Source organism: Augochlora pura, chromosome 3, assembly GCF_028453695.1.
Source record: "Augochlora pura isolate Apur16 chromosome 3, APUR_v2.2.1, whole genome shotgun sequence".
NCBI lineage: Eukaryota > Metazoa > Arthropoda > Insecta > Hymenoptera > Halictidae > Augochlora > Augochlora pura.
The window spans coordinates 26,546,668-26,568,661 of NC_135774.1; the positions used below are offsets into that span (position 1 = coordinate 26,546,668).

Here is a 21,994-nt window from a genome sequence, read left to right on the forward strand (position 1 = left end):
GAAAACCGATGTGACTCCGAACCGTGCCCCGCGTCGGAAGTGGAGGGGAAAAGGTCGCGGGGTCGGGCCGAACGCTTCCGGCTTTAATGAATCCGTTGATTAACTTCCTGCAGAAAGTGATGCGGAGACAAGGCGTCGCTCGAGTCGATTTTCGAATCGCGTCGGTAACTGCGGAAACTGATGTACCAGCTATTGTACAAAGAGGAACTGGTTTTGCTGGCAGTAGAGGTGCTGTTACGATCCGATGGTAACAGCAGAGCGAGCGTAGGTAACGTGGCTATTACCGCTCAAAATTCGCAGGTAGGCAGAAGGTGCCGTTCCAGCTGCCTGAAGTATCGACGTTGTCGATGTTCCTTCCCCACCCTTCTCTACACTCTACACCACCCTCCGCCAATCTCCGACACCCTTCACTAGACTTTGGCTCCATGCCTAGAACTTCTCCCCGTTCCAAAATTTCCTCCGGCGGAATGGTTCTCGAATTTAAAACAATAACAACCGTGTCCCCGTTTTCCCACAACTTTATTGTCGAATCGTCAGCCGCAGATGTTCTTCTGTACATTGGGCTTGCAGATGGGTCCGACGACGGTCACCGGCTCGCCCCCGCAGGGCGGACAGTTGGCTGGCATGTAACAGGGCGGGCAGGGCGGCTGCTGATAACAGTTCGGCAGGCAACACGGGTCGCAGGGCGGGTTGCAGCAGCAAGTTCCAGGCGAGCAGGGGACCTTGACCTCGCACGGGACCGGACAGGGCGGACAGGGCGGGCAGGGTTGCAGGCAAATCGGGGTGCACTCGTTCTCGCAGACGTACTGCATCTCGTACGGCAGGTCGTTCCTCACCGTGAGACACTTGCCCTGGATCAGGTAGCAGTAGGACAGAGCCAGGACCGGGTTGCCGCTGTAGGGCAGGTGATGCGGCTTCGGCAGATGACCGAAAAGGTCGATGTGCGTGTACTTCAGGGGCGAACAGCTGCAGGCGCCGTGCTGCAATCGATACGCGAGAGAGGGAGAGAGGATGAGCGTGCGAGCGAGAGCGAGATAGATAGATAGAGAGAGCGAGAATGAGATAGACAGAGATCGGGGACGAGAGAGAGGCAAAGAGAGGGAGAGAGAAAGCGCTCGGGAGGCCGGATAAACGATGCTTTAAACGTCATTGTAATGGAAAAGCTTTTTAATCCGCCATTAACGCCTCCGCGTGGTACTTGTGCTAAGCTCATCGCCCATAAAAAATTCATCGACATTTCGCGACGAAGAAAATGCCCTGCGTAAAACGATGGCAGAGTCGCGGTGACGATCTTGGTGTTTATCTGTCTCGCTGCAACGTCTCGTTCGCTGCGATACAGCGATGAACCTTTATCTGACCGATGGATTAGAAAAAATTCGATTAATAAAATTCAAGCCTGCACCGGTAATTTTTAAAATCAGAAACAATGTGTCTCTGTCCAGAAATAGTTCGCGTAATGCCAAGATTGACTGTCACGTCTAAATCAAGGTATTTCAATGGATCTTTCTTAAGAGTCTTCTACCATACTGAAATAATCATGCAGAGAATAGTGAATGAATTTTGGTAGAATTAATTCTTACGTTGTCGAGGCCAGAGGCCATGATGAGAAAAGCCGACGGCCCCTGGTGTCCCCTCTCCGTCTTCAAGCTGTGTTTGTTGTCCGATTGGAGAACGTCGTCACCCTCTGTTAGACCCTCGTGGAAATTGAAGTCCTCCCTGCGTATCCTCGATATCTCGAAAGGGTCGCCCATCGTCTCGCCGGACGCTTGGAGCTTCTCAGCGTTGCTGACCAAACGCGCCACGGCATTATCCATAGCAATCTAGGGAGAAAATGATCTTTACTTTTTCGCCCAGACGGTCACCCCTTTTTTTAAATCAATTCTGATATCGTCTCGCAATAAATTCCTCGCAAAAACTGTTTCGTCCTTTACTTCAACGCTATAATACAATTATTTTAACGCTGAATCTATCGATCAATGAGAGTGAATAATTTCTATTGCTTTGTAAGGATGACAATAATAAATTTATTTATGCGATCTATAATTTTTATCGTAATGTGTTTGATTTTCTTCACATTTTAATGAAATAAAATGCTTTTATATATATATAAAATAGAGAATGTAATATATATACAGTCTAATGGATAATTTAATTTAGAATTTATTATAATATATAATTTAATTTATAATTCATTATCACATATAATGTAATTTAGAATCCATTATCCCATAGAATTTAATGTATAATTCATTATTACATGTAATTTAATTTATTCACTGTAATATATAATTTAACCAATTTTATAGTACTAAATGTGAAGACGATTATTCAGAATGGTTGAGTAGATTTATTAATTAAAAAAGCGATTTAGATAATTTGAGGACAGGTAATAAAATCGTAGAATAATTTAAAGAAAGATAATAAAATTATAAAATAATTTAAGGGTAGTTTTCAGCACTCACAGAGTATCCTCTGCCAACGGTGAGCACCGCGTGGTCGGTGAGCGTCGCGACGGTGAAGATGTGAGGATTAACCGAGCACAGGGCCATTTCTTTGATGTGGCAGAGGGCATCGGCCATCGCCATGCGACCCTCGGAGTCCGTATTCGCGACACGTACCCTAACCCCGGATTTCGCTGTGATCACCTCGTCGGAAACGTAAGAATTCTCGCCGATGCTGTTCCTCACGACGCACAAAGCCGCCACAGCTTTAACCGTCGGCGGCTGCAGTAAATTCACCACCTGCGAACACGTGACACATATATATATCTTGGAGTCACCCAGGGGTAGCGAGTCATTGTTGCGCTTACGGCTGTACGCTCTTAAACTCGTATCTTTTACTCCGTTCTGCTCTCTGTAATCCTGGTGGCTCGCGGACCAAACACAATGATTTTTTTACGAGGAAAGAGAACACGCTGTCTTTTAACGCGAAACGCGGAAAACCCCGAATCAGTAAAGTTAATAGCTTGCTATGCGACAAATGAATGTGTTTCAACGAGCGAATTTAGAGACGAATGAAAATGATACGCGGATGGAATTTTAACATCTCGGCGAACCAGAAATATTTCAAGTCCGAGCTATTTTATTTATCATTTTATAATCATTTTTTTATGTAGAGAAAACGAATTTATTTTTCAATAAAAATTCAGGAAGGAAGCATTGAACTTTAAAGCATAACCCTTTGCACTCGAAGCCATTTTAACTGTAATTCTAAAATAACTTTTCTCTTTCCATCTTATATGACAAAATGTATTTTATGCATATGAAATTGAATCTTGTAACTCGTGCAACAACAGCTATGCTTTTAATAATTTTTAAAATCTAGTTTGTCATGATATAAAAATTATTTTGGAACGTGCTGTAGAAATTTTAGTGTCGCCACTCGAGTGCAAGGGGTTAAAACAACAGCTGTTCTCGTACCTTGAAATTCCTATCTTTTGTACCAATTATAGTACCTCGCAGACAATGTTAAGTACGCATAGAGCAGAAGAGAGCATAGAATCGTAATAATCCAGCACCGCAAAGTTCGCTAATGGATTTCTGTTTGTCGATTACCGAGGACCGACTATTTGCCAGAGTCAGATAGGCGACGCGTTAAATAGTCGGATATACGGGGCAATAAATTCAAGCACGTTCAAAAACAGGCCAAACTGAGTACGTAGCGGGGAGCGCAGTATATAAATTTGGATTAAGTTACTCCGCCGCTGATTTTGTATTGTGTGCATCGGCTAAACTACTCCGCAGTTGCACGCGGACGCTGTATTGGAAGCGTGGAAACGCGTGTTGCGGGATCCACGGTCATAGGAGCCGCGCGTATGTAATCGCGTCGATTAAATTGCCGACTTAATTGTCGTGAAATGAAATGTACAATCTCCATTTAATCTGTTACATGTAATGCACGAGCAAATTTCGGTGCATTGTCTACGGGTAACAAAGCTGGAACTATTCACCGGAGAGACTATCGGATTGTGTGTCGCTCGCGCGCGCGACCTTGCTCGCAATACCAATATCTCTCGTGCAAGGAAACGCGTGTTTAACAATTTATTTGATTGCGTGTACGTTTTCCCATTGTTCCTTTTTATCGAATTGAAAAGCATTTGGAATGTTTGAAATCTTGGTGAATACAGAGAAATATTTTGGAATTCGACGTGTTAAAATATTTTGATATTTAGAATTAGGTGTGAATACATTTTGATATTTAGAGTGATGCGTCAAGATATTTTGGAATTCAAAATGAAATGTTAAAATGATTTAAAATTCAGAATGAGGTGCGAATATATTTTGAAATTTAGAGTGATGTGTCAAGATATTTTGAAATTTAAAATGAAGAGTAAAAATATTTTGAAATTGAGAATGATACATCAAAATATTTTAAAATTCAGAGTGACGTATAAAAATATTTTGAAATTCAGAATGATATATTAAAATATTTTGAAATTCGAAAATATATACAAGGTGTAGCAAAACAAAATAAAAGAATAGCAATTTCCTATCATAGCAACACTTGTGTTTCCTACTCGATACCATTACTTTCCTAATATTTCTCGACAACGGAGTCCCGAATGAAACAAAATGTACTTCACGCACCGCGTGCCTCTACATCAAAACACCGCAACGAATATTATTCAATCTAGTCAGGAATCGCGTTTTGTTGAAACTACGGGGACCTAAATTTTTAATAGATGTTGTCTACAGCAACCGTCCGCGCGCAGAATCTAGAACACTGTCATGAAAGTTCTACGGGCGTGCACGGTTGTTTAATTGGAAAATACGAGCGACAGAAGTGAAAAACGAATGGATAGGTATTAACGGCGATGGGGCTCTCTATTTTCTTGTTTTTCTTTTTTTACAGCGACGCGAGTGGGCGTTTCGAATATTACTTAACGATGATTTACGAGAGGCGTGATATGAAAGCACCTGCATGAATCCGGCGCAGGCGGCCGCCCCACATTTGTCCCTCGACATGCCGAACATTGTGCCCTGGATCTTGAGGTCGACGCCGCCGGTGTCGTAAGTGACACCCTTTCCCACGAGCATGACCGTTTCCAGGACGCAGGCCGGATTAGGGGGCTCGTAGGTTAGGAAGATAATCCTGCCCGCGTGCCGGGGGATCATTGACGCTGCTCGATTCACGCACGCGAACAACGGATACTCCTGGAGCAACGTGTCCTGATCGGACACCACCTGCATCGTCACGTTCGAGCCGCAGAACAGCTCGGCGAGATACTCCTCCACCCTAGGGGGTGCCATCCTCTCTGGATCCGCTCCGCCTGCAAGAATCGCGCTAATTACTAGTCGAATCGATCAGCAAATTTCCGAACTAATTATTAATGACTTGAACCTTTGCGGTCGATGTCCCCGTAGCAGGGACATTCATAAATCGCCGTAAAAGTCGACGCCCCCGCAGCGGGGACATTTTGAAATCGTCAGAAAAATCTACGTCCCTGCAGCGGAAACCTTCAAAAATCGCAACACTGACGTAACACTATTATCTCCTATGCCTTGTGACCATTATCGACGCATTCAGTTTCCATTATTTTTGACAATGTAACAAACGAGCGAAAAATCTAAGAAAAATTGAGTACACGAACCGTGATATTACCTTATCAGGGAATTAATATAAAAATAGCTAATATTTTAGTTTTCTAGTAATCTTCAATTTTCCGATCATTTTTTGGTTTTTCATTTTTGATAATCACAGCGTGCAACTGAAAAGTCTGAAAATATTCTATAACATGCGACTTGATGTCCAAAATTAGCCACATTTTTTTTCAAAATTTTAAAAAGCCGCTAAAGGGGGAAAAATGCCGGAATACCGCGAAATAATTTACCATGTAACTATCCTCACAGACAAGTCACGTGGGTTTATGAATGAGCAACGTAAATATGTAGCTAGCTATTGCAATGCTACGAGGTGGGTAGAAAAATGTCCCACAATGCATAACCGTGCATCAGAAAGATGGGACATTTTTAATTCCACCGTGCGCCAATGAATTAAGCGGACAATTAACACGGAATTTGAAATCTTTGCTTCCCAAGAATAAAGCATTCCCTGTCCGTGTGCTGTTACGATCTACTCAAGACTGCACTTCTAAGCTACATTATTAACAACGAGGGAACTATCTGCCGTTTGAAGATCTTCAGTGAGATCATTAGACGGTCTTAATGCAAGAAGATGCCTAGCTATAGATATGCTCTGCATAAGAGTATTTTGCAAGGATTAAATGAAGCACACGGTAAGCAGCTGTACTTCGAAGGTATATAAGAAGAGAGTCCATTGTCTGCAACGAAGCGAATTCAATGATCGATTCTACGTAAATAAAAGCATCGCGAATCGATTGGTTTAATGAATTATAGTAAAGAATAGTTAATAATTAACCCCCTGCCCTATAATAACGAGTCAGATTCGTGATGGAACGAATATTTAATTATGGAAATGAATGTAGATAATCAGGATACAAAGATTTTCTTGTTCCATCAAGGATATTATTAAGGACAAAAAGATACTAATCGATGCAGTTCTAAAAGAGATCATAGTGCAAGGGGTTAAATAATTCTCTGCGAGTGAGATCAATGTGTACAACGAATAAAAATGGATGTCCGATCTCGAATTGAAATAATCTACTTAAACGACGACGTCCGCGAAGATAAAATAATTGTTCGCATGAAAGACGGCCGGAGTTTGTGAACTCCGTAACGAAGATCTCGAATTGTTGCCCGCAGTTTCTACCGTAAGCGGCGTCCGGCCACGGACCGGTCCATTCTACTCGAAACCGGCCAACTTTCCGCGAGTTCCGATGAAATCTACGATTCACAAAACGTTCGAGCTTATCCGGCAACCAGACGGCAAGCATCCCTGTACCGACCGGCGGTTTCCGCGACGGTATCGCAACACCCGGTACTGTGTTCCGCAAATAAGAAAGTGGATCGACGCCGCGCGGCGCGGTGTCGCGCCGAAACGCCTGGTACACAAGTTTTTCTCCTCCCCGGCTTAATTAAACGCCCGAGATTCTTGAGAAAATTGTAGAACCGGGTCGGTCTGAAAATTTACATTCCCGCGCGCCGGCCGCCGCCAAGAAACGTCGCCCTAGAAAAAGCCGACGGATTCGGCCGACGTCGCCGTCGCCGCCGCCGCTGAAGATCGCCCGTTCTGGAATTATGCGAAACACGGAATTCCGCGGTGACCGCGTCCGAGCGAGAGCTATGCGGACAATCTGTTTAAACGTTCGTTTCGAAAGTGGAACGGTCGACGTGGCTCTCTCTCTCTCTCCCCCCGATTGGCCGTCTCCGCTCGCGACGAGTTCCGTGAATTCCTAATGAGGGCCGGCCTCTCTCTCTCTCTCTCTCTCTTTGTTCATTATTCAAGATTCGAATTACCCCGTGCGATAATACCGCGGACAAATTACGTTGTCCTTAGCGGAAAACAGGCAAAAATAACTGGCAGCTGTTCCGGGATACGCAACTCGCGTCGCTGCGAAGCTGCGGTGGACAATTATTATTTCGTGGTTAATCTGGGCAATCGACAATGATGAAACCAGGTTTTCGTTTTGCCGGGAGGAAAAACGATGCACCGGGCTGGACTTTAATTTTACGTAAATTATTCCTGATTCCAGTTATTTGTAATAAATGAAACGAACGCTTTTGTAACATCTGGACAAAATATTTAAGCGAAATTATAAAATTTCTCATTTGTCGTATTTGAAAAATTTAACTTACAATCTTGCCATAAATTTAATGCTATGCTTTTTTATTTGATTTTTATAACTATTGTGCTACTTCTTTCCCACATATTTGCAGACGAAAATTAACTCTGAATTTTAAATTCTTTTTTCATGAATATCAAATCCTCCATTAACTTTTATTAAATAATGTATATATTAGCAGGACGCCGGCTTCGCGTTTAACCCCTTGCACTATTGCTCCTTTCGTGCTCTGACGATTAGCACTTATTCCTACTTAATAATTTTCCAAATAGTACCAGACAATTTTTGTTTCCTGTATTGTCTTCATTTACCTTTGTTTCCATACTTTGATAACAGAAGAATTTAGTTTTATTTCGATGTAGAAGAAATTAATAATATTCATATTTATTAGGTTTCGTATGGTAAATATATAAAACTGCTCACTCGTTATTATACCGCAAGGAGTTAAGATTAATTTTCGTCCAACTCCGCTACGGAAAGTTGATAGGACGTTAACAGAATTCGATAGAAACAGCGAATCGGACAGATTCCGCGAGGCATAAAATACTACTCTCTATTTAGATTGGTTACGCGGCTAGGTACCGACCAACTCATGCGGTACATGTGCAATAACTGCATAAACATCTGTGGACTAATTACGACTAATTTCGATAGCATCGGCCCCGGCCGCGGGACAGCAATTCCGTGACAGAGATTTATAACCAATATTTACTCGGCCACCATGCTCGTTGGCCCCCGGGTTCGACTATCGCAATTAAACTATCTTCTACGCGACTCCTCTGGTCGCTAGCACGCGCGCGCGCGGTCATTTAACTCTTTGGGGCACGGTGGGATTAAAAGTGTCCCACATTTTTCATGTATTTTTCTTTATTGTTTATTGACTATTCGAGCTGCACCCAATAACAACAAATTAAATTAACTATTACTACTTTGTTATGTTTTTGCATGATGTTGCACCTTTATTAATTAAAATATACCAATTTTGTTTCACATAAAATCCGATAAAAATTCCTGTGCAACATGGGTCTATTTTTTATCTGAAATCCCGTGCCTCAAAGAGTTAATCGCGGCCCGACCATAAACCCGTCCATCGTCAAAGAACAAACGACACGTCGCAGCGAAATAATCACTTTCCGGCGTCGTTCTCAATTATGAGCCGCCGGGAAGCGAGCGGAGGAAATACGATTCAAACGCTGTCAACAAAGCGTCTATAGCAGAGTCAACAACCACCGGCAGGCAATCGCAGAGTTTCGGGAAACAAGCGGGACGGAACTTGCACTTAGGGTTGTGCCAAGCACAGCGCGCCCGCAGCCGAAAATTTCGAAGCTGCTCCTACGAGGGGACGACCGTTCCCGAGACCAGCTGCGCGACTCCGCGGCGGGTCGCCGCTGGCTATTTTTCCGCCGTTCCATTTCCACGGGTACGGAAGTCTGCGCGGGGGGTGGGTGGCGGTGGGACAGACGGACGGACGGACGGGGGAGGAGGGGCCGGCTATTCTTCGGCGAGTCCGCTCGATAAAGCAACAGGAATCTCGGGGGCCGGAGGAGGACTTACCGATGTCCCTCGCGACGTATCTTCCGCTCTCGAGCGCCGAGGCCAGCTTCACGACACCCTGAAGCTTCTTACTGCAAATCGGACTCCAGACGGCCAACTGGCACGCCTTGTAGCACCGGTCCGGGCATATCTCTCGCACCTCCAGGGGCTGGACACACGGTACAGACAGATTGAAGCCCGCGGAAACACTGAACGACACTTAAGGGTACTCGGAAATTCTAGGATCTAACGTGCCCGCATCGCGGAGCGGTAGAGGGTCGCCGGCGACGGGAACGCGATCATTCGCTTAGGATTCACCGCTCGGGTATTACCGATCCGCGCGAATGTATTTTTTAGGGGCTTTTTGGACGTCTTTCGGTACGATTTTGATATTAGATTGGGGGTTTGTGTGGTTCGATGGAGACGATGGGGTGTCTGATCAATGGATCGTATATTCTACTTAATTTAATATGACGAAGTTTATCGATATTATGTTATGGTTATGTGTCATGTACGTTGGAAATATCTGTTTTATACAATTTTTAAATATGTCGTGAAATATTTTGTGTAAATAAATGTTGGACGATTTTTATTGTCACGACATTTTATGCGTTTATGGCAAGAATTACTAGGTCGTTCTCAAAATGGGAGAAACATTTACAGAATTTAGAAATATTATTTTATTATTCGCAAATCATTGAAGTAATTGTGAAAAGAATTGTTACAGACAGTTTTCATTTTACATAAAAATTTTCTACAACGTACAGGAGCTGGACACATTTATATTTCGTATTTTAAATAACCATAACGAGTTCAACGTAATATAATAGTATCTCTAAATTGTTAAAATGTTTTCAGTGTTTCCAATTTCATCTATTCATTTTTACCAACCTGTACGCGCTATTCAATATTTAGGGCACCCATCGGTGCGTATTTTTTTCGCTGTAAATGCGAGATTATTTAGCATAATTAGGTTATGTCAAGATTCTAGTATCGCTAGCATAATAGAGTTATATCAAGATTTTAATATTGCTAGCATAATAAGGTTATGTCAAGATTCTAAAACCGCTAACATAATAAAGTTACGTCAAGATTTTAATATTGCTAGCATAATAAAGTTATGTCAAGATACTGAAATCGCTAGCATAATAAGGTTATGTCAAGATTCTAAAACCGCTAGCATCATAATGTTACGTCAAGGTTTTAATAATGCTAGCATAATAAAGTTACGTCAAGATGCTAAAATCGCTAGCATAATAAAGTTACGTCAAGGTTTTAATATTGCTAGCATAATAAAGTTACGTGAAGGTTTTAATATTGCTAGCATAATAAAGTTACGTCAAGATTCTAATATCGCTGGCATAATAAAGTTATGCCAATATTTTAATATCACTAGCAGAATAAAGTTATGTCACGATTCTATTATCGCTAGCATATTAAAGTTATGTCAATATCTTAATATCGCTAGCGCTGTAAAGTTACGTCAAGCTTCTAATATCGCTAGCATAATAAGGTACAAAAAATTATTAATTAACATCAACAACAACAACTACTACCTACAGAAAATTCCAAAATCTCTGTTGCTAATCTCAAAAATTGATTACAGTAATGTCTACCCCACCGCTACCTAACAATCTTCGAACGAACGCGATCTCCGTCGTTTCCATGAAAGCGATTTTCCTTTGTCAAGAGTGCCCTGTACACACAACACACGAAATCGTCATCATTATCAAGGTTTACCTTCCTCTCGACCGCCGCGGGGGACGAATTTACCGGCGGACAAGGATGGAATGGTACCCAATAGAGGGCCATTTAAGAATTCATTGGAAAGTGGCTCGTACAACTGCGAGCTGGAATAGAAAAATCGATTCAGCGAAAGCAGCGACAGGTTAAAGGCGAACAGGCGTCGCGACGCTGGTCCTCGGGGGACAGATAGAGATCCCTCGGAGGTCCTCGCGGAAGACAACCAGAGGTTCCGCAGGAATATTTCAGTAGCCTGGGAGACCGAGTCTCTTCCGGTTTTCGTATCGCGCGGACCGTCTCTCGGCCTGGCCGAGTATCCGGCGCGGCTTCTTAGCGGCTTTGTTCCGCCGTACAGAAAATATTAAAGCGGATAATCCTCTTATTGGATCACCGGCTCATAAGAGACCGCGCGGACTTCCGCGGATGATGTATGTTTCATTGGAAATCCGGCGCCCCGTATTAATTCCCTTAATATTTTATCCTGTCCTTCGGTTCTCAGCGACGCGCCCTTCTGGTCCTTCGTCTTCGCTCTTTCGCCCGGCGACGATTCAGTCGATAATTCCGTGTAATCGCCTCTGCGTAAATTATTCCGGCGAGCAGACTTTCACATTCGACCGGGGGACTAGAAAATTCAGAAAAGCTCCGCGTTGTTTATTTATCAAAGTAACGGCACAGATTTGTCACGGCCCTTCACTTTTATCATCCTCTTGCACTTTGCAGATTGCAGACAACCTAACTCAATTAATCATTGAAATATTTCATCGATCAGGCAACAGACTAATTATCACCCTCGAATAATTCCAAACGAAATTTTCACCGCACAATTCACATATATTATTCACGCGAAATAAAAATTGTCTGTTTCGATTGCAGGGTAAATGAGCCATGATATCCATCTTGCTTATTAATTCTAATAAGTTGAAATTAATCAACGTACTTAATTTCAATTAATCATGTCTCTGTTTTATTTATCACCGCTTTTACTGCGAATGCATAAGCGGTCCAGTTATTGGAATTAAAGATTTAGGAGAGATTTATTATTTTTAATTCGACGATGAAATTCGACCGAACAATAGCATAAGCTTCTACGGCGTATCAATTCCGTAGAAGCTATTACGTTATCTAAATGTAGGTGATACCATAGCGCAAACTTTATACAGTTTCGCCGTAGGTAGCAGGATACTCTCAAAGCAGAAAGTAAAACAGCTAGTCGAGCGCTTCATTTTCCACCGAAATTCATTTTCCTCGTTCTCTTTTCTTCTCTTTTTCCTTCCTCTTCTTCTTCTCTTTTTTTTTGGATCCGTCGGGATGCGGTCTTTTTGTTTCTGCGGGAACGTAGAGAAGAGGATCGGCTTTTAGATTTTAAAGCATCTTCGTTATCCGAACGGAGCCGAGTTGCCGGAGTGTTAATGTATTCACTGCTCGTATCGTGGCCGCTGGTATAGATACCGCGCCGCCTCGATAGCTATTATTTCGAAGTAGGTGAACAGTCCGCGGGGGCCGTATACAGGCCGGGACACCGTATCGCGCATGAAAGCCTGAAAATCGCGGGAAACGTTTTGTAGCAGTTTAGCGCCCCGCGGTAATGCGCCCGACGCTAATAAGAATCTCGAGTGCTTTTCGAGCATCGATCGCCGAACCGTCTGCATCCGATCCTCGAAAAGTCCTTCTCGTGCATATTCACGTTTTTACCATTTTACATTGTATTCGCATTCTTCACGAACGCTATGCAAAACTACCCGTTGCCGTTTCGCGGGTATATGTTACATTTGACTTTCATTCTAACAATTTATACTCGTGGTTTGTATTCATATTTACAAATTATACCTCGCGCTACGTTTATATTTATGGCTTCAGCGATTAATTTGAATTTACACATTTGCCATTGCTACGAAGAAGTTCATTTTACGAATTATTCGTCGCGATAATAGGTTTTAAATAGCTAAGGGTACTTCATATTTGTTTTTAACTATTATGTGTATATTAATTAATTGAGTGAAATTTTTTTACTAATACATGATGCTTGAAGAACATATAGTATAAATGGCTTTGGTTTATTTCAATGTGTCTAGAAAAAATAAATTAAATAATTCAAAAATTTGACAAGAATTTTAGTCTTCTTTCTATATGTCTTATTTTGTCTTATTATATTTGAATTAATAATATGATTTTGCTGAGAAATTTCCAGGAAAATTGCTGAAGGATTCCAAGTATTTCCAATAAAATTTGCAAATTTGATATATGAAACAAAACCGTAAATACCACGATCCACAAAAATTCGACTCCTTAATTCCTTTAAACGTCGAAATGACCGCCGCGCCGCGAAATTTACATAAACATCATCGGTTCAATTTCAGCGGTCGGCAACGGTCCGGAACGATCGGAGGCCGCTGAACGAGACAGCCAGCCGGAAACAGGTACAGGGGGCCGACGCTCATGGGAAACCAATATCTTCGCCGATTATTGCCGACGTAACCGAGAAAGCCGGCGCTCAGACATCCAGGCGAGCATTTAACGAAACGGCCGCCGCGCCGTTGAATGGCGCGTCTTGTTCGGTAATAACGCAACCAGGTTCCCGAAGAGCTTATTCAAGGGGGTAGGGAGGGGAGAGAGAGACTCGTCCAGCGAGCTGAAAACCGAGCCAGAACAGAAGAGAGGAGAAATTGCCGGGATGAAACGGGGAGAAAAGCGTCGCAGCGGTAATCTCCGCAAGAATCACTCGCGAAGAACTCTTCTCCCCGGTATTGTCAGCGGGCGAGAGCGCGGTCGATTCCCAACTTCGCCGTTCGTGTTCGACGTTTTCCGAAATTTCCACGGGATTCTTGAAACTTGTCCTACAGCTGCGAAACACTTTCAATTAAAATACGATGCTCGCGCGAACTGTTTTCGTGCCGCGCCGAGTTATTGAAACAATACGGTGTGCGACGTAGGAAGAATTCAGAAGACGGGATATTATTTGAAGCACTGCGTGTAGGAGCAACTTAAATCTGTTTAGGTTAGGAAATGAGTTAAATGGCAACGTTACTTGCTTCTGTTTATCTTATATTATTTATTGAGATTGGTATATAGATATATAAACGGAAACGATCGTTTTGTTATAAAAGTTAGAGAAGAGTAACGAGTATTAAGAAGAGAGGATAAGAGAAGAAAAATGGTGCAAAAGTTATGGAAAAGTAAAAATAATAAAATGGTAGTGACGATGAATACGAATTAAATGGTAACAAAAGATATCCAAGGAAATAAATTTAAAAATAATTATTATAACTAACTAAATTTAGAAATAATGAAATAACTAAATATGTTACTTTAAAAATGTACCCTTTAGTTTTAACTAGCGTTCGCAGAAGAATGTAGCAATTAAACATTTACTAAAACAAAGATATCATCGATACATCTCCCACTATAAATAACAATTTTCTCAAAAATCTACCTAAACCACCTTTAACTCACGAAAGCTATCCGGAGATAATTCCTCTAAAAAATTGAGAAAAGTAGTTCCAGCTAAATTCGTAGAATAATTTGAAGGCGAGGACAGCATTCTCTTGGAGAACTGTTCCGACGTTTCCGCGCGAATCCGTCGGCGCAATAACGAAGGCGTCGAACTTAGCAGCGCGCGATCAGCGATTTCTCAATAATCTGTCGGCGGGGTAGGGCTTCGCCTGGGCCAAGGGACATTCCAGGGGACTTTCATCCCTTATCTCCCGGGCACCCCGTGCTCCGGTGGCTGTAGCTTTAAGCTCCTCGGCGCAGGATCCCGGGAGTAAGGCGAGGAGCGCGTGCCTTTTCCACGATGAACAGCATCGCGACGACGGCGACGCCTCTGACGACGACGACGTCGACTCCCGGGGGCAAGGAGGAAGGGTTCTGCGGGGGGTGGCGTGGGCGAGAGAGGGGCGGGAGAGCCGTCTTGCCAAGAGTAGCGGATGCCTGGCGTTCCTAAATCCTGACGGCCGGCGGGGCGACCTAATTAGCGAAATACTCGAGGCCCGGGACTTCTCTCTCTCTCTCTCCCTCTGTGTTTGAGCCATCGACGTCGAGCGCCTCGCTACCTTCTTTCGTCGGCCCGCACTTCCGCCGTCGTTTAGCCGCCCGCCGCCGCCGCCCCTCGGCGCCCAACGCCCCCCCGCCGGCGGGCCTCGCGAATGCGGGGCATCGTTTTCCAAATACCGGAAGACGCCCTCGGAATTCCGACGCCGCGTAATCGGAACGCCGCTCTGAGCGTCGCCTCTTCGTTTCGCCGCTTCCGCGCCGCTCCACCACCCCCCGCGATCCTTCTCACTTGTTACTCTCACGGCCTTTTCGCCGTTATTCCGTCCTCCTCCTCCTCCTCCTCCTCGTCGCGCGGTTTCGGGTTCCCGTGTTTCTTCGCCCTAACCGAGTTTTGGGAATTTTAATGGGCCCGGGCGGAGGTACGAGGTATTAGCGAATTACGCGCGACCTTGATCTCGGTTTTCAAATGCATATTTATAATGCATAAAATACAATACAATAACTTTTTCCCTAAAATCTCCACCAATAAATGTACAATCACACTGTCGCATTCGTGACCCTCTAATCTCCTATTAACTCTTTAAGGCACAGGATTTCAGGTCAAAAATAGATCCATGATACACCATGCCGTGAAAGACATGAAAAAGGTGGGACAATTTTAATCCCGCCGTGCCCCAAAGAGTTAAGCAACTCTAGTCGTGTAAAGGATGCAGATCGGTATCGCCGAAAATGACGGAGGGTAATATTTGCGCGGTAGTCGGGGGTGAAGAAGAACTGGCAACCGGAGTGGGTTCTTTGAGGTATAAATACTTCCCGGGGTCGTCCGTGGCTTCGGCGCTCCTTGTAAAAGCTAATTGGTGCTTCAGTCACCATCTTACGATCTCGGGTAGTTCTTCGGACATTTTCTTGGGCTATGAATTTATCCCCAGGATTCCAGACGACCCTTGAAGGGTTACCGTGGTCCTCACCGTGCCTCGCAGTTGAAATTTACCACCCTAAGTGGTCCATTAAGACTCGTTCTGGAATCCTGGAGTCCTTCGAGGGCCACTCTAGGAGCCCGGTCCTTCCAGCGGCGTCCTCTCTTAGGATAGGTGTCTTGTGAGAGCCTCGGTGGTCTGTTAGGCTGGCTGAGCCTTTTGGTCGCCGGCCGGGCATTAAATTCTGCGTGCAATTCCCGTCCGCGTGAAATAGATCAGTGGTTTTTATATTCTCTTAAAAGATGGTCATCCTGCGAGGGTCTCGAAAAACGGGAGAGACGAGGACCGTAGGATCCCGAAGCGCTCTTCGCAATTCTTTCTGGCAATAGAGAAGCCAGATGTCACAATTTAACACGTCCGTGGCGCCACGATGAATTTTCTATTATGCGATACATATGATCGCGCCGGTCACCGGTGGCCCTCATGGCGTTACTGCCAAGTTGCGTGCCGGTCACCACCGGTGACCCCTGCGGAATTCAAAGTGTTAATTCCGAAAAACTGGCTCCAATCAATTTTGAATTCCTCGCGTTGTTCCGAGATTCCTTGGCGACCAGGTGTCGGCGCTCGACTATAATAATTCGGCGATGCGCGCGTTGACAGAGTGCTCTCGGAAATGATCGATCCCCCGCGGGCCGCGTCGCCGCGTCAAACAAGACTGTTCCATTAAACTTGACCGCGCGCTGCGGCCGGTCGGTGTTTTACTTTTCAATTCGACGGACTGTCCAGGTGAGTGGTGCCGACCGTCCATCAGGGACCGGCACGCCGTTCATCGAACCGGTGCCGTGTTCCCGGTACAGCTGCGAAGACGTCGATGAACAATGGGATGTCCTCGTAGCACAGGGCCCGCCAGGTCTCCGCTCGTAAGACACACTTATCCATCAAGCACAGGGCCGCGTCGCCGCTGTCGCTGACAGGTTTTGTTTAATAGCTCTGTTGACCGCGCGCGTTTCGCTGCTGATACCTGTCACCGGCCGCTGTTTAACCCCCCCGAGTGTCGTCGAACCATCGAATCACCGCCGATTTTTATTCGGCCCCGCGAGCCGACACGCTTCGACAGCTTCCAGGCGGCCACGTACGACTCGAATTTGTTCGAGAAAACACTCCGGAATAGTGCTAAGCAATCCGTGGACCATTTGTTGCCGTCCTACCACGCACCCCGTTGCGCATACTAAAACTCGCGCGTTTTACTATAGTTTTAAGCCCCGGAGCTCGCGGAGTGTTGCGTTGGCATATTTACAGTACTAATATTTGATGTGTTTTTAATATCGTTCATTGACTTTGTGGGAGAGTCTGTTGCGATTAGATCGATGTATTGTGCTCGCTGTTTTGATATGAATTGGGTTGTTTAATAATGGAATTATCAAGTCAGTCAACGTGACTGGTTTCTGATTTTTCCTTTTGTGATTTCTAATGTAAAAATGTTTCTGAAATTATCGAATAAACTTCTTTATTTAAGCATATAAACTTGTTATTATTATTATTGTATCTTGTTATTATTATGAAACAATATACGTTAGTATTACGAAGATTTGCTAAGTAGTTCTAGCGTTAAGTAATAAAATAATGAAACAACAAATTAATAAAATTGCGTCGACTGTATATTAATAATTCAGGTAAATTATTATTCTGTTCGTCAGAAAAAATTGCGTCACTGTGAGAGCTCAAGGAGAACTATAATATAATTCATGCATTCGCAAAGTTTTAATGAGTCTATCAGCAATTTTCACGCTGTCCTTTCATGTCGCTGACAGCGACGATAATTTTACTCTATTTTATACAATTTCTGCTTATAATTCTTGAATAAATTTTCCAGAATTCCTATCTGTTTCTTTATCCTTCTCATTTCAATAAAAATATAATCTTTGCGAAATGTTTGCCGCAGACAATATTACCAATTTCGCTGGAATACCGAGCGCGGAATTATTTAAAATATTTCAGATGATCGTTCGTTACGTTGCGCTGGTTTTATTGTCGCGCGTCCGGTATGGCGTCAGGTATGGCAGTCGACGAATTAAGTAACGCCGGAATGTGTGAAATATTTCACCGGCGCCGGCTAATTGATTTCCGATAATACGTCTTTTTTAGCTCCCCTCCCGAAAAGCGAGCCCGGAATCACGCGTGTTTGGTCTCGTGCGCGGGGAGCGGTTTTTTGTAGCGTGCCGGACGAGGCGGCGCGATAGGATTATGAACTTTTATGGGTCCCCGTAAACTTCCTCCTTGAGGCGTTCGGGCCGTTTCGAGTTCTTTAGTACTTTTAGGGCGCTGGGCGCTGTTCACTTTGTGATACTGATACTAGCTTTAGAACCAGAGAGCATCATTGGAATATTCACAGCAGGCTATATTCACCGGAAACTACTACGTGATATAATTATTAACTAATTAACTATTAACAGCTTAAAGTGTATTCTGCTATAAATCGTCGAAAAATTAATTTTTCTTTATTTTGAAACTTGGTTCAAGATTATGTTTTGTTCAAGAATAAATACTTCAAAATATAAAAATTATGATATATTAATATAGAAAATATAAAAATTCCTAAATGGTACTGAAAGATGAACAATCTCATTCGAAGAACAATAAGGCCAAAGTTCGCCCAGTTTTCTAATAAAAAATTACCCTTCCATCGAATCGCATCTATCCAGAATTTTATATTTCGATGAAATAAATCGCAGAAATAAAAGAGCGTAGACCGTTTCAATTACAAAACCGAATCGCAGCATCATGAACCTTGTTACACGGATCCCCGGGACAAACACACCCCGTGGAAGGAAATCCAACCTATCGGAATCTCTATCCCTCGATTAGCCGCATCTCGACGGTATCGGTTACCCCCGGGTTCGACGAAAAATGATCTCCGCCGACATCGAGAGCATCGAAAACCGAGCTTTTTAGGCGGATCGGTTTCCGCGCCGGCAATTAACCCGCCCGGGGATAACGAAGGGGTTGCGTCGCAGGCGTGGTAGGGGAGGGTCGGAGTCGTTGACTAAGTACCGAACGGAGCGCAGCATGGCACCGGTTGACGAAGTATTGCTGTTTGATGGGACGCGGGGTGCCGCTCGGCGTCATTAGTTATGGATTAAGACGCCGCCGGCGATTTCCGGCGGACACACGCCGGATTTAGGTCAGTTTGCCGGGCGTGTATCTCGGCCCGATCAGATTTAACCCCTTCCAGTACTTTTATCTTCGCAGTTACAATGATTAAATGATTTTCGATTGGAATAATTTCTTAGAGGAGAAATAAAATTAATATTTATAGTGTGCTTGCAATTACTTCAGCGCGTAAATATTAGTCGCGAAAAGACTTAACGGGTTATTATTAGAAATCATAATCACGAGTCAGACTCGTCAAAGGGGTTAACCCCTTGACGTACCATTTTCTTCGCAGTCACCGCGATTTGGAATTTTTCAATCGGCAAATTTCTTAGAAGGGACAGATGACTTATGACAGCCATGACCACCATGACCCGTTTACAATTATTTATTACTAGTAATTTCCATCAGAAGTCGGACTCGTTAAAGTACGGCAAGGGGTTAAACGACGACCGGCGAGAAATTCCTTCCGATCGCGGCCGCCGGCTTCCGGACCGGCGAAAATACGAGTCTCCCTCGTTCGCAGTCGTCTCGCTCTTTCGATCTGCGAGTATGCGTTGTCTCTGTTTGATTGGTTTAAATGGCGCGTGAACGACCACAATTCGACCGACTACCCTGGACACGCCGCGTTGCTTACGATCGACCGCGCGCATTTATCAGCCGCGCCTGACGTTTACTAATCATCCCCCGGCGCACCTAAACGCGTCTCGCTGGTCTCAAGATATAAACAATATTTGTTTGCAGAGTACAGTTAATACACCGCTGCTAATCAATTATTTAATTTTACTTCCTAGTTGATTCTACCATGTTTCATATTGCAATCGATCGTGGATGTAAGTGTGATATATTTTCGTTATGTGTTTCCGGGCTTAGAGGGTTTATAGATTCTTTAAATGTTTAGGAGCACCCTTAAAGGTTTATGGATTCATTGAACTGCTGTACTCACCACGTAAAGGCCTTCCAGTGCTCCGAGAAGTGTCACTAACTCCACGTTTTCGAATCGAATGTCGGGCAGAAGGGCCAGTAGTGGACACCTGACTCCGGCTTTCAGTGCCCTGTTGATGATAATTACCGAACTGATTAGAGACACTAACTGCAATATATTAAATCAATTATTCTGTTATGAACTTAAAAAATGTTTTATAGTTTCCGTCTTTGTATTACAATTAATTTTACATAGTATCGATTGTCCCCCTACTTCACCTTCTATTGTTACGAATAATAGACTCAATTTAAAATTATTAATACTACTTGGTTATTCTTTTGTCAATCATAATAAAATGAGACAGTCTTCGACTAGAATTTATTATGACCATATATCGTCATCATGACCGCCTATGACCGCGTATGACCACATATGACCGCGTGTGACCACCTATGACCGTGTATGGCCATCTATGACCGTCTAGGATCAGCTATGGCAACATATGACCATCTATAACCACCTGTGATCGTCTATAACTCTTCATGATCATGATCACTGACACACTTTGCATTTCCTCTACGAAATAAATTTCTTTACGACCCCCTACGATAAAAATGCTAAAAAGGAGTCTAAGTCTACCAAATACGGTGGGCAATGAAGCAATCGACGCTTTCGCAGCTGAAAAGCATGGTCTCTAAAAATATCCAAGTCATAACAATTATTAAAAAATAGTAATAAATACTTATTAATCACCTGTACCTCACAGTTCACAATAATCATTTTGCACAAAGATCCGCAGTCTACGAATCACCCGCGAATCAACCCCGCGTCGCGATTCTCACTTCGCAGCGGAATTAATCGCGCCAGCCGCTCGCAACCCCTGCAGAATTCAAAAACGCGCGTCGGAAATAAAACCTATAAGTGGGGGATGGAATCTCGCGCCGCGATTGAATTTCTGAACGGTCGCGGCCCCCCCCCCCCCCCCCCCCCCCGTCAGACGGCCCCGAAAAGTTTTCTCCATTGAGGAATGCCGATCCGGTCGCGCGGAAGCGTCTGAAAATCAACGGTTGAATTCCTGCGTTGTCCCCGGCGTCGCGCCGACGTCGCGTCGCGCGAGCCCCTCTTCTACCCGCCCCGCGGGGACGAGCAAACGAAGGGAACAAGCGCGGAGGGGGATTTCATTCGTCGTTGTCGCTCAGGTTCGGGACAGGGGAATCAAAGGATCGCAAGCCAATGCTCGGCGAGGGACCGAGGACGCGTCGCGACGCCGCGGCAAAGTTATTCTTTCCTCTTCATTTCGCGGGCGGTATTGCGGCTGTCACGCGCTCGCGAGTGTCGGCGACGTATGCCCGGAATCCCCGGCAACATCGGGACAGCTTGCGGGAACTGCGAGAGATGAGAGAAAGAGAGAGAGATAGAGGTAGAGGGAGAGAGGTCGGGTGAGGAGATTGGCGGCGGTGGAATTTCATTTTTCAAGGAAATTTCGTGTGGGCCGAGGCTCGCGAGGAATTTCGCGGCCGGAGAGACCGGGCTCGTGACGTCGGGGCCCGCAAAGTGGCCGAACTTTCTATAATTACTGCGCTTTCACCTGCGCGAAGAAGGACCCGGTGTTGAGGCGAGATGTCTGGCTTTAAAACTTAATCGTGAATAAATATTCATCCATCGGTTTTCGCTCGGAGCCCGCATTCCGAATTTATTACCTGGCCACTCTCTTTTCAACTTTCTTTCTCTCTCTCCCTTTCTCTCTCTTCTCCCGCGATTATAAATAGACACCGCTGATCCACACCCCCACTTTGACGCATCCCTCCGCAAAAACCGATAGCGCCTATGAATCATTCAGGCGACGCTGCACGGTCAACCCTTCCACGATCCGGGGCTAACTATTCCGTGTATGTTCTTATAAATATTCACCGGCTCGATTTATCTGTTCTCCGCGAGACACTGATCGTGCCCGAAGCTTCGTGGGAGGTAGGACGAGGGCGAGACTTCTGGGAGGTCGGGAACGTGCGATTTCTGCAGCTTCGGGGGGAGCTT

At 44.4% G+C, this 21,994-nt stretch overlaps 1 protein-coding gene across 1 annotated transcript in view; it reads right to left on the reverse strand.

Annotated features, from left to right (window-relative positions):
* Positions 1-533: 533 nt before the first annotated feature.
* Dip-b (Dipeptidase B) overlaps positions 534-21,994 on the reverse strand; it is a 30,345-nt gene continuing 8,884 nt past the window's right edge. Inside the window, exons 3-8 of the mRNA XM_078176646.1 lie at positions 19,982-20,090; positions 9,257-9,404; positions 4,917-5,269; positions 2,463-2,741; positions 1,581-1,820; positions 534-980 (exon numbers count right to left, since the gene is read on the reverse strand). Coding sequence (XP_078032772.1) covers positions 534-980; positions 1,581-1,820; positions 2,463-2,741; positions 4,917-5,269; positions 9,257-9,404; positions 19,982-20,090 — 1,576 coding nt within the window. The remainder of the gene's footprint in view (positions 981-1,580; positions 1,821-2,462; positions 2,742-4,916; positions 5,270-9,256; positions 9,405-19,981; positions 20,091-21,994) is intronic.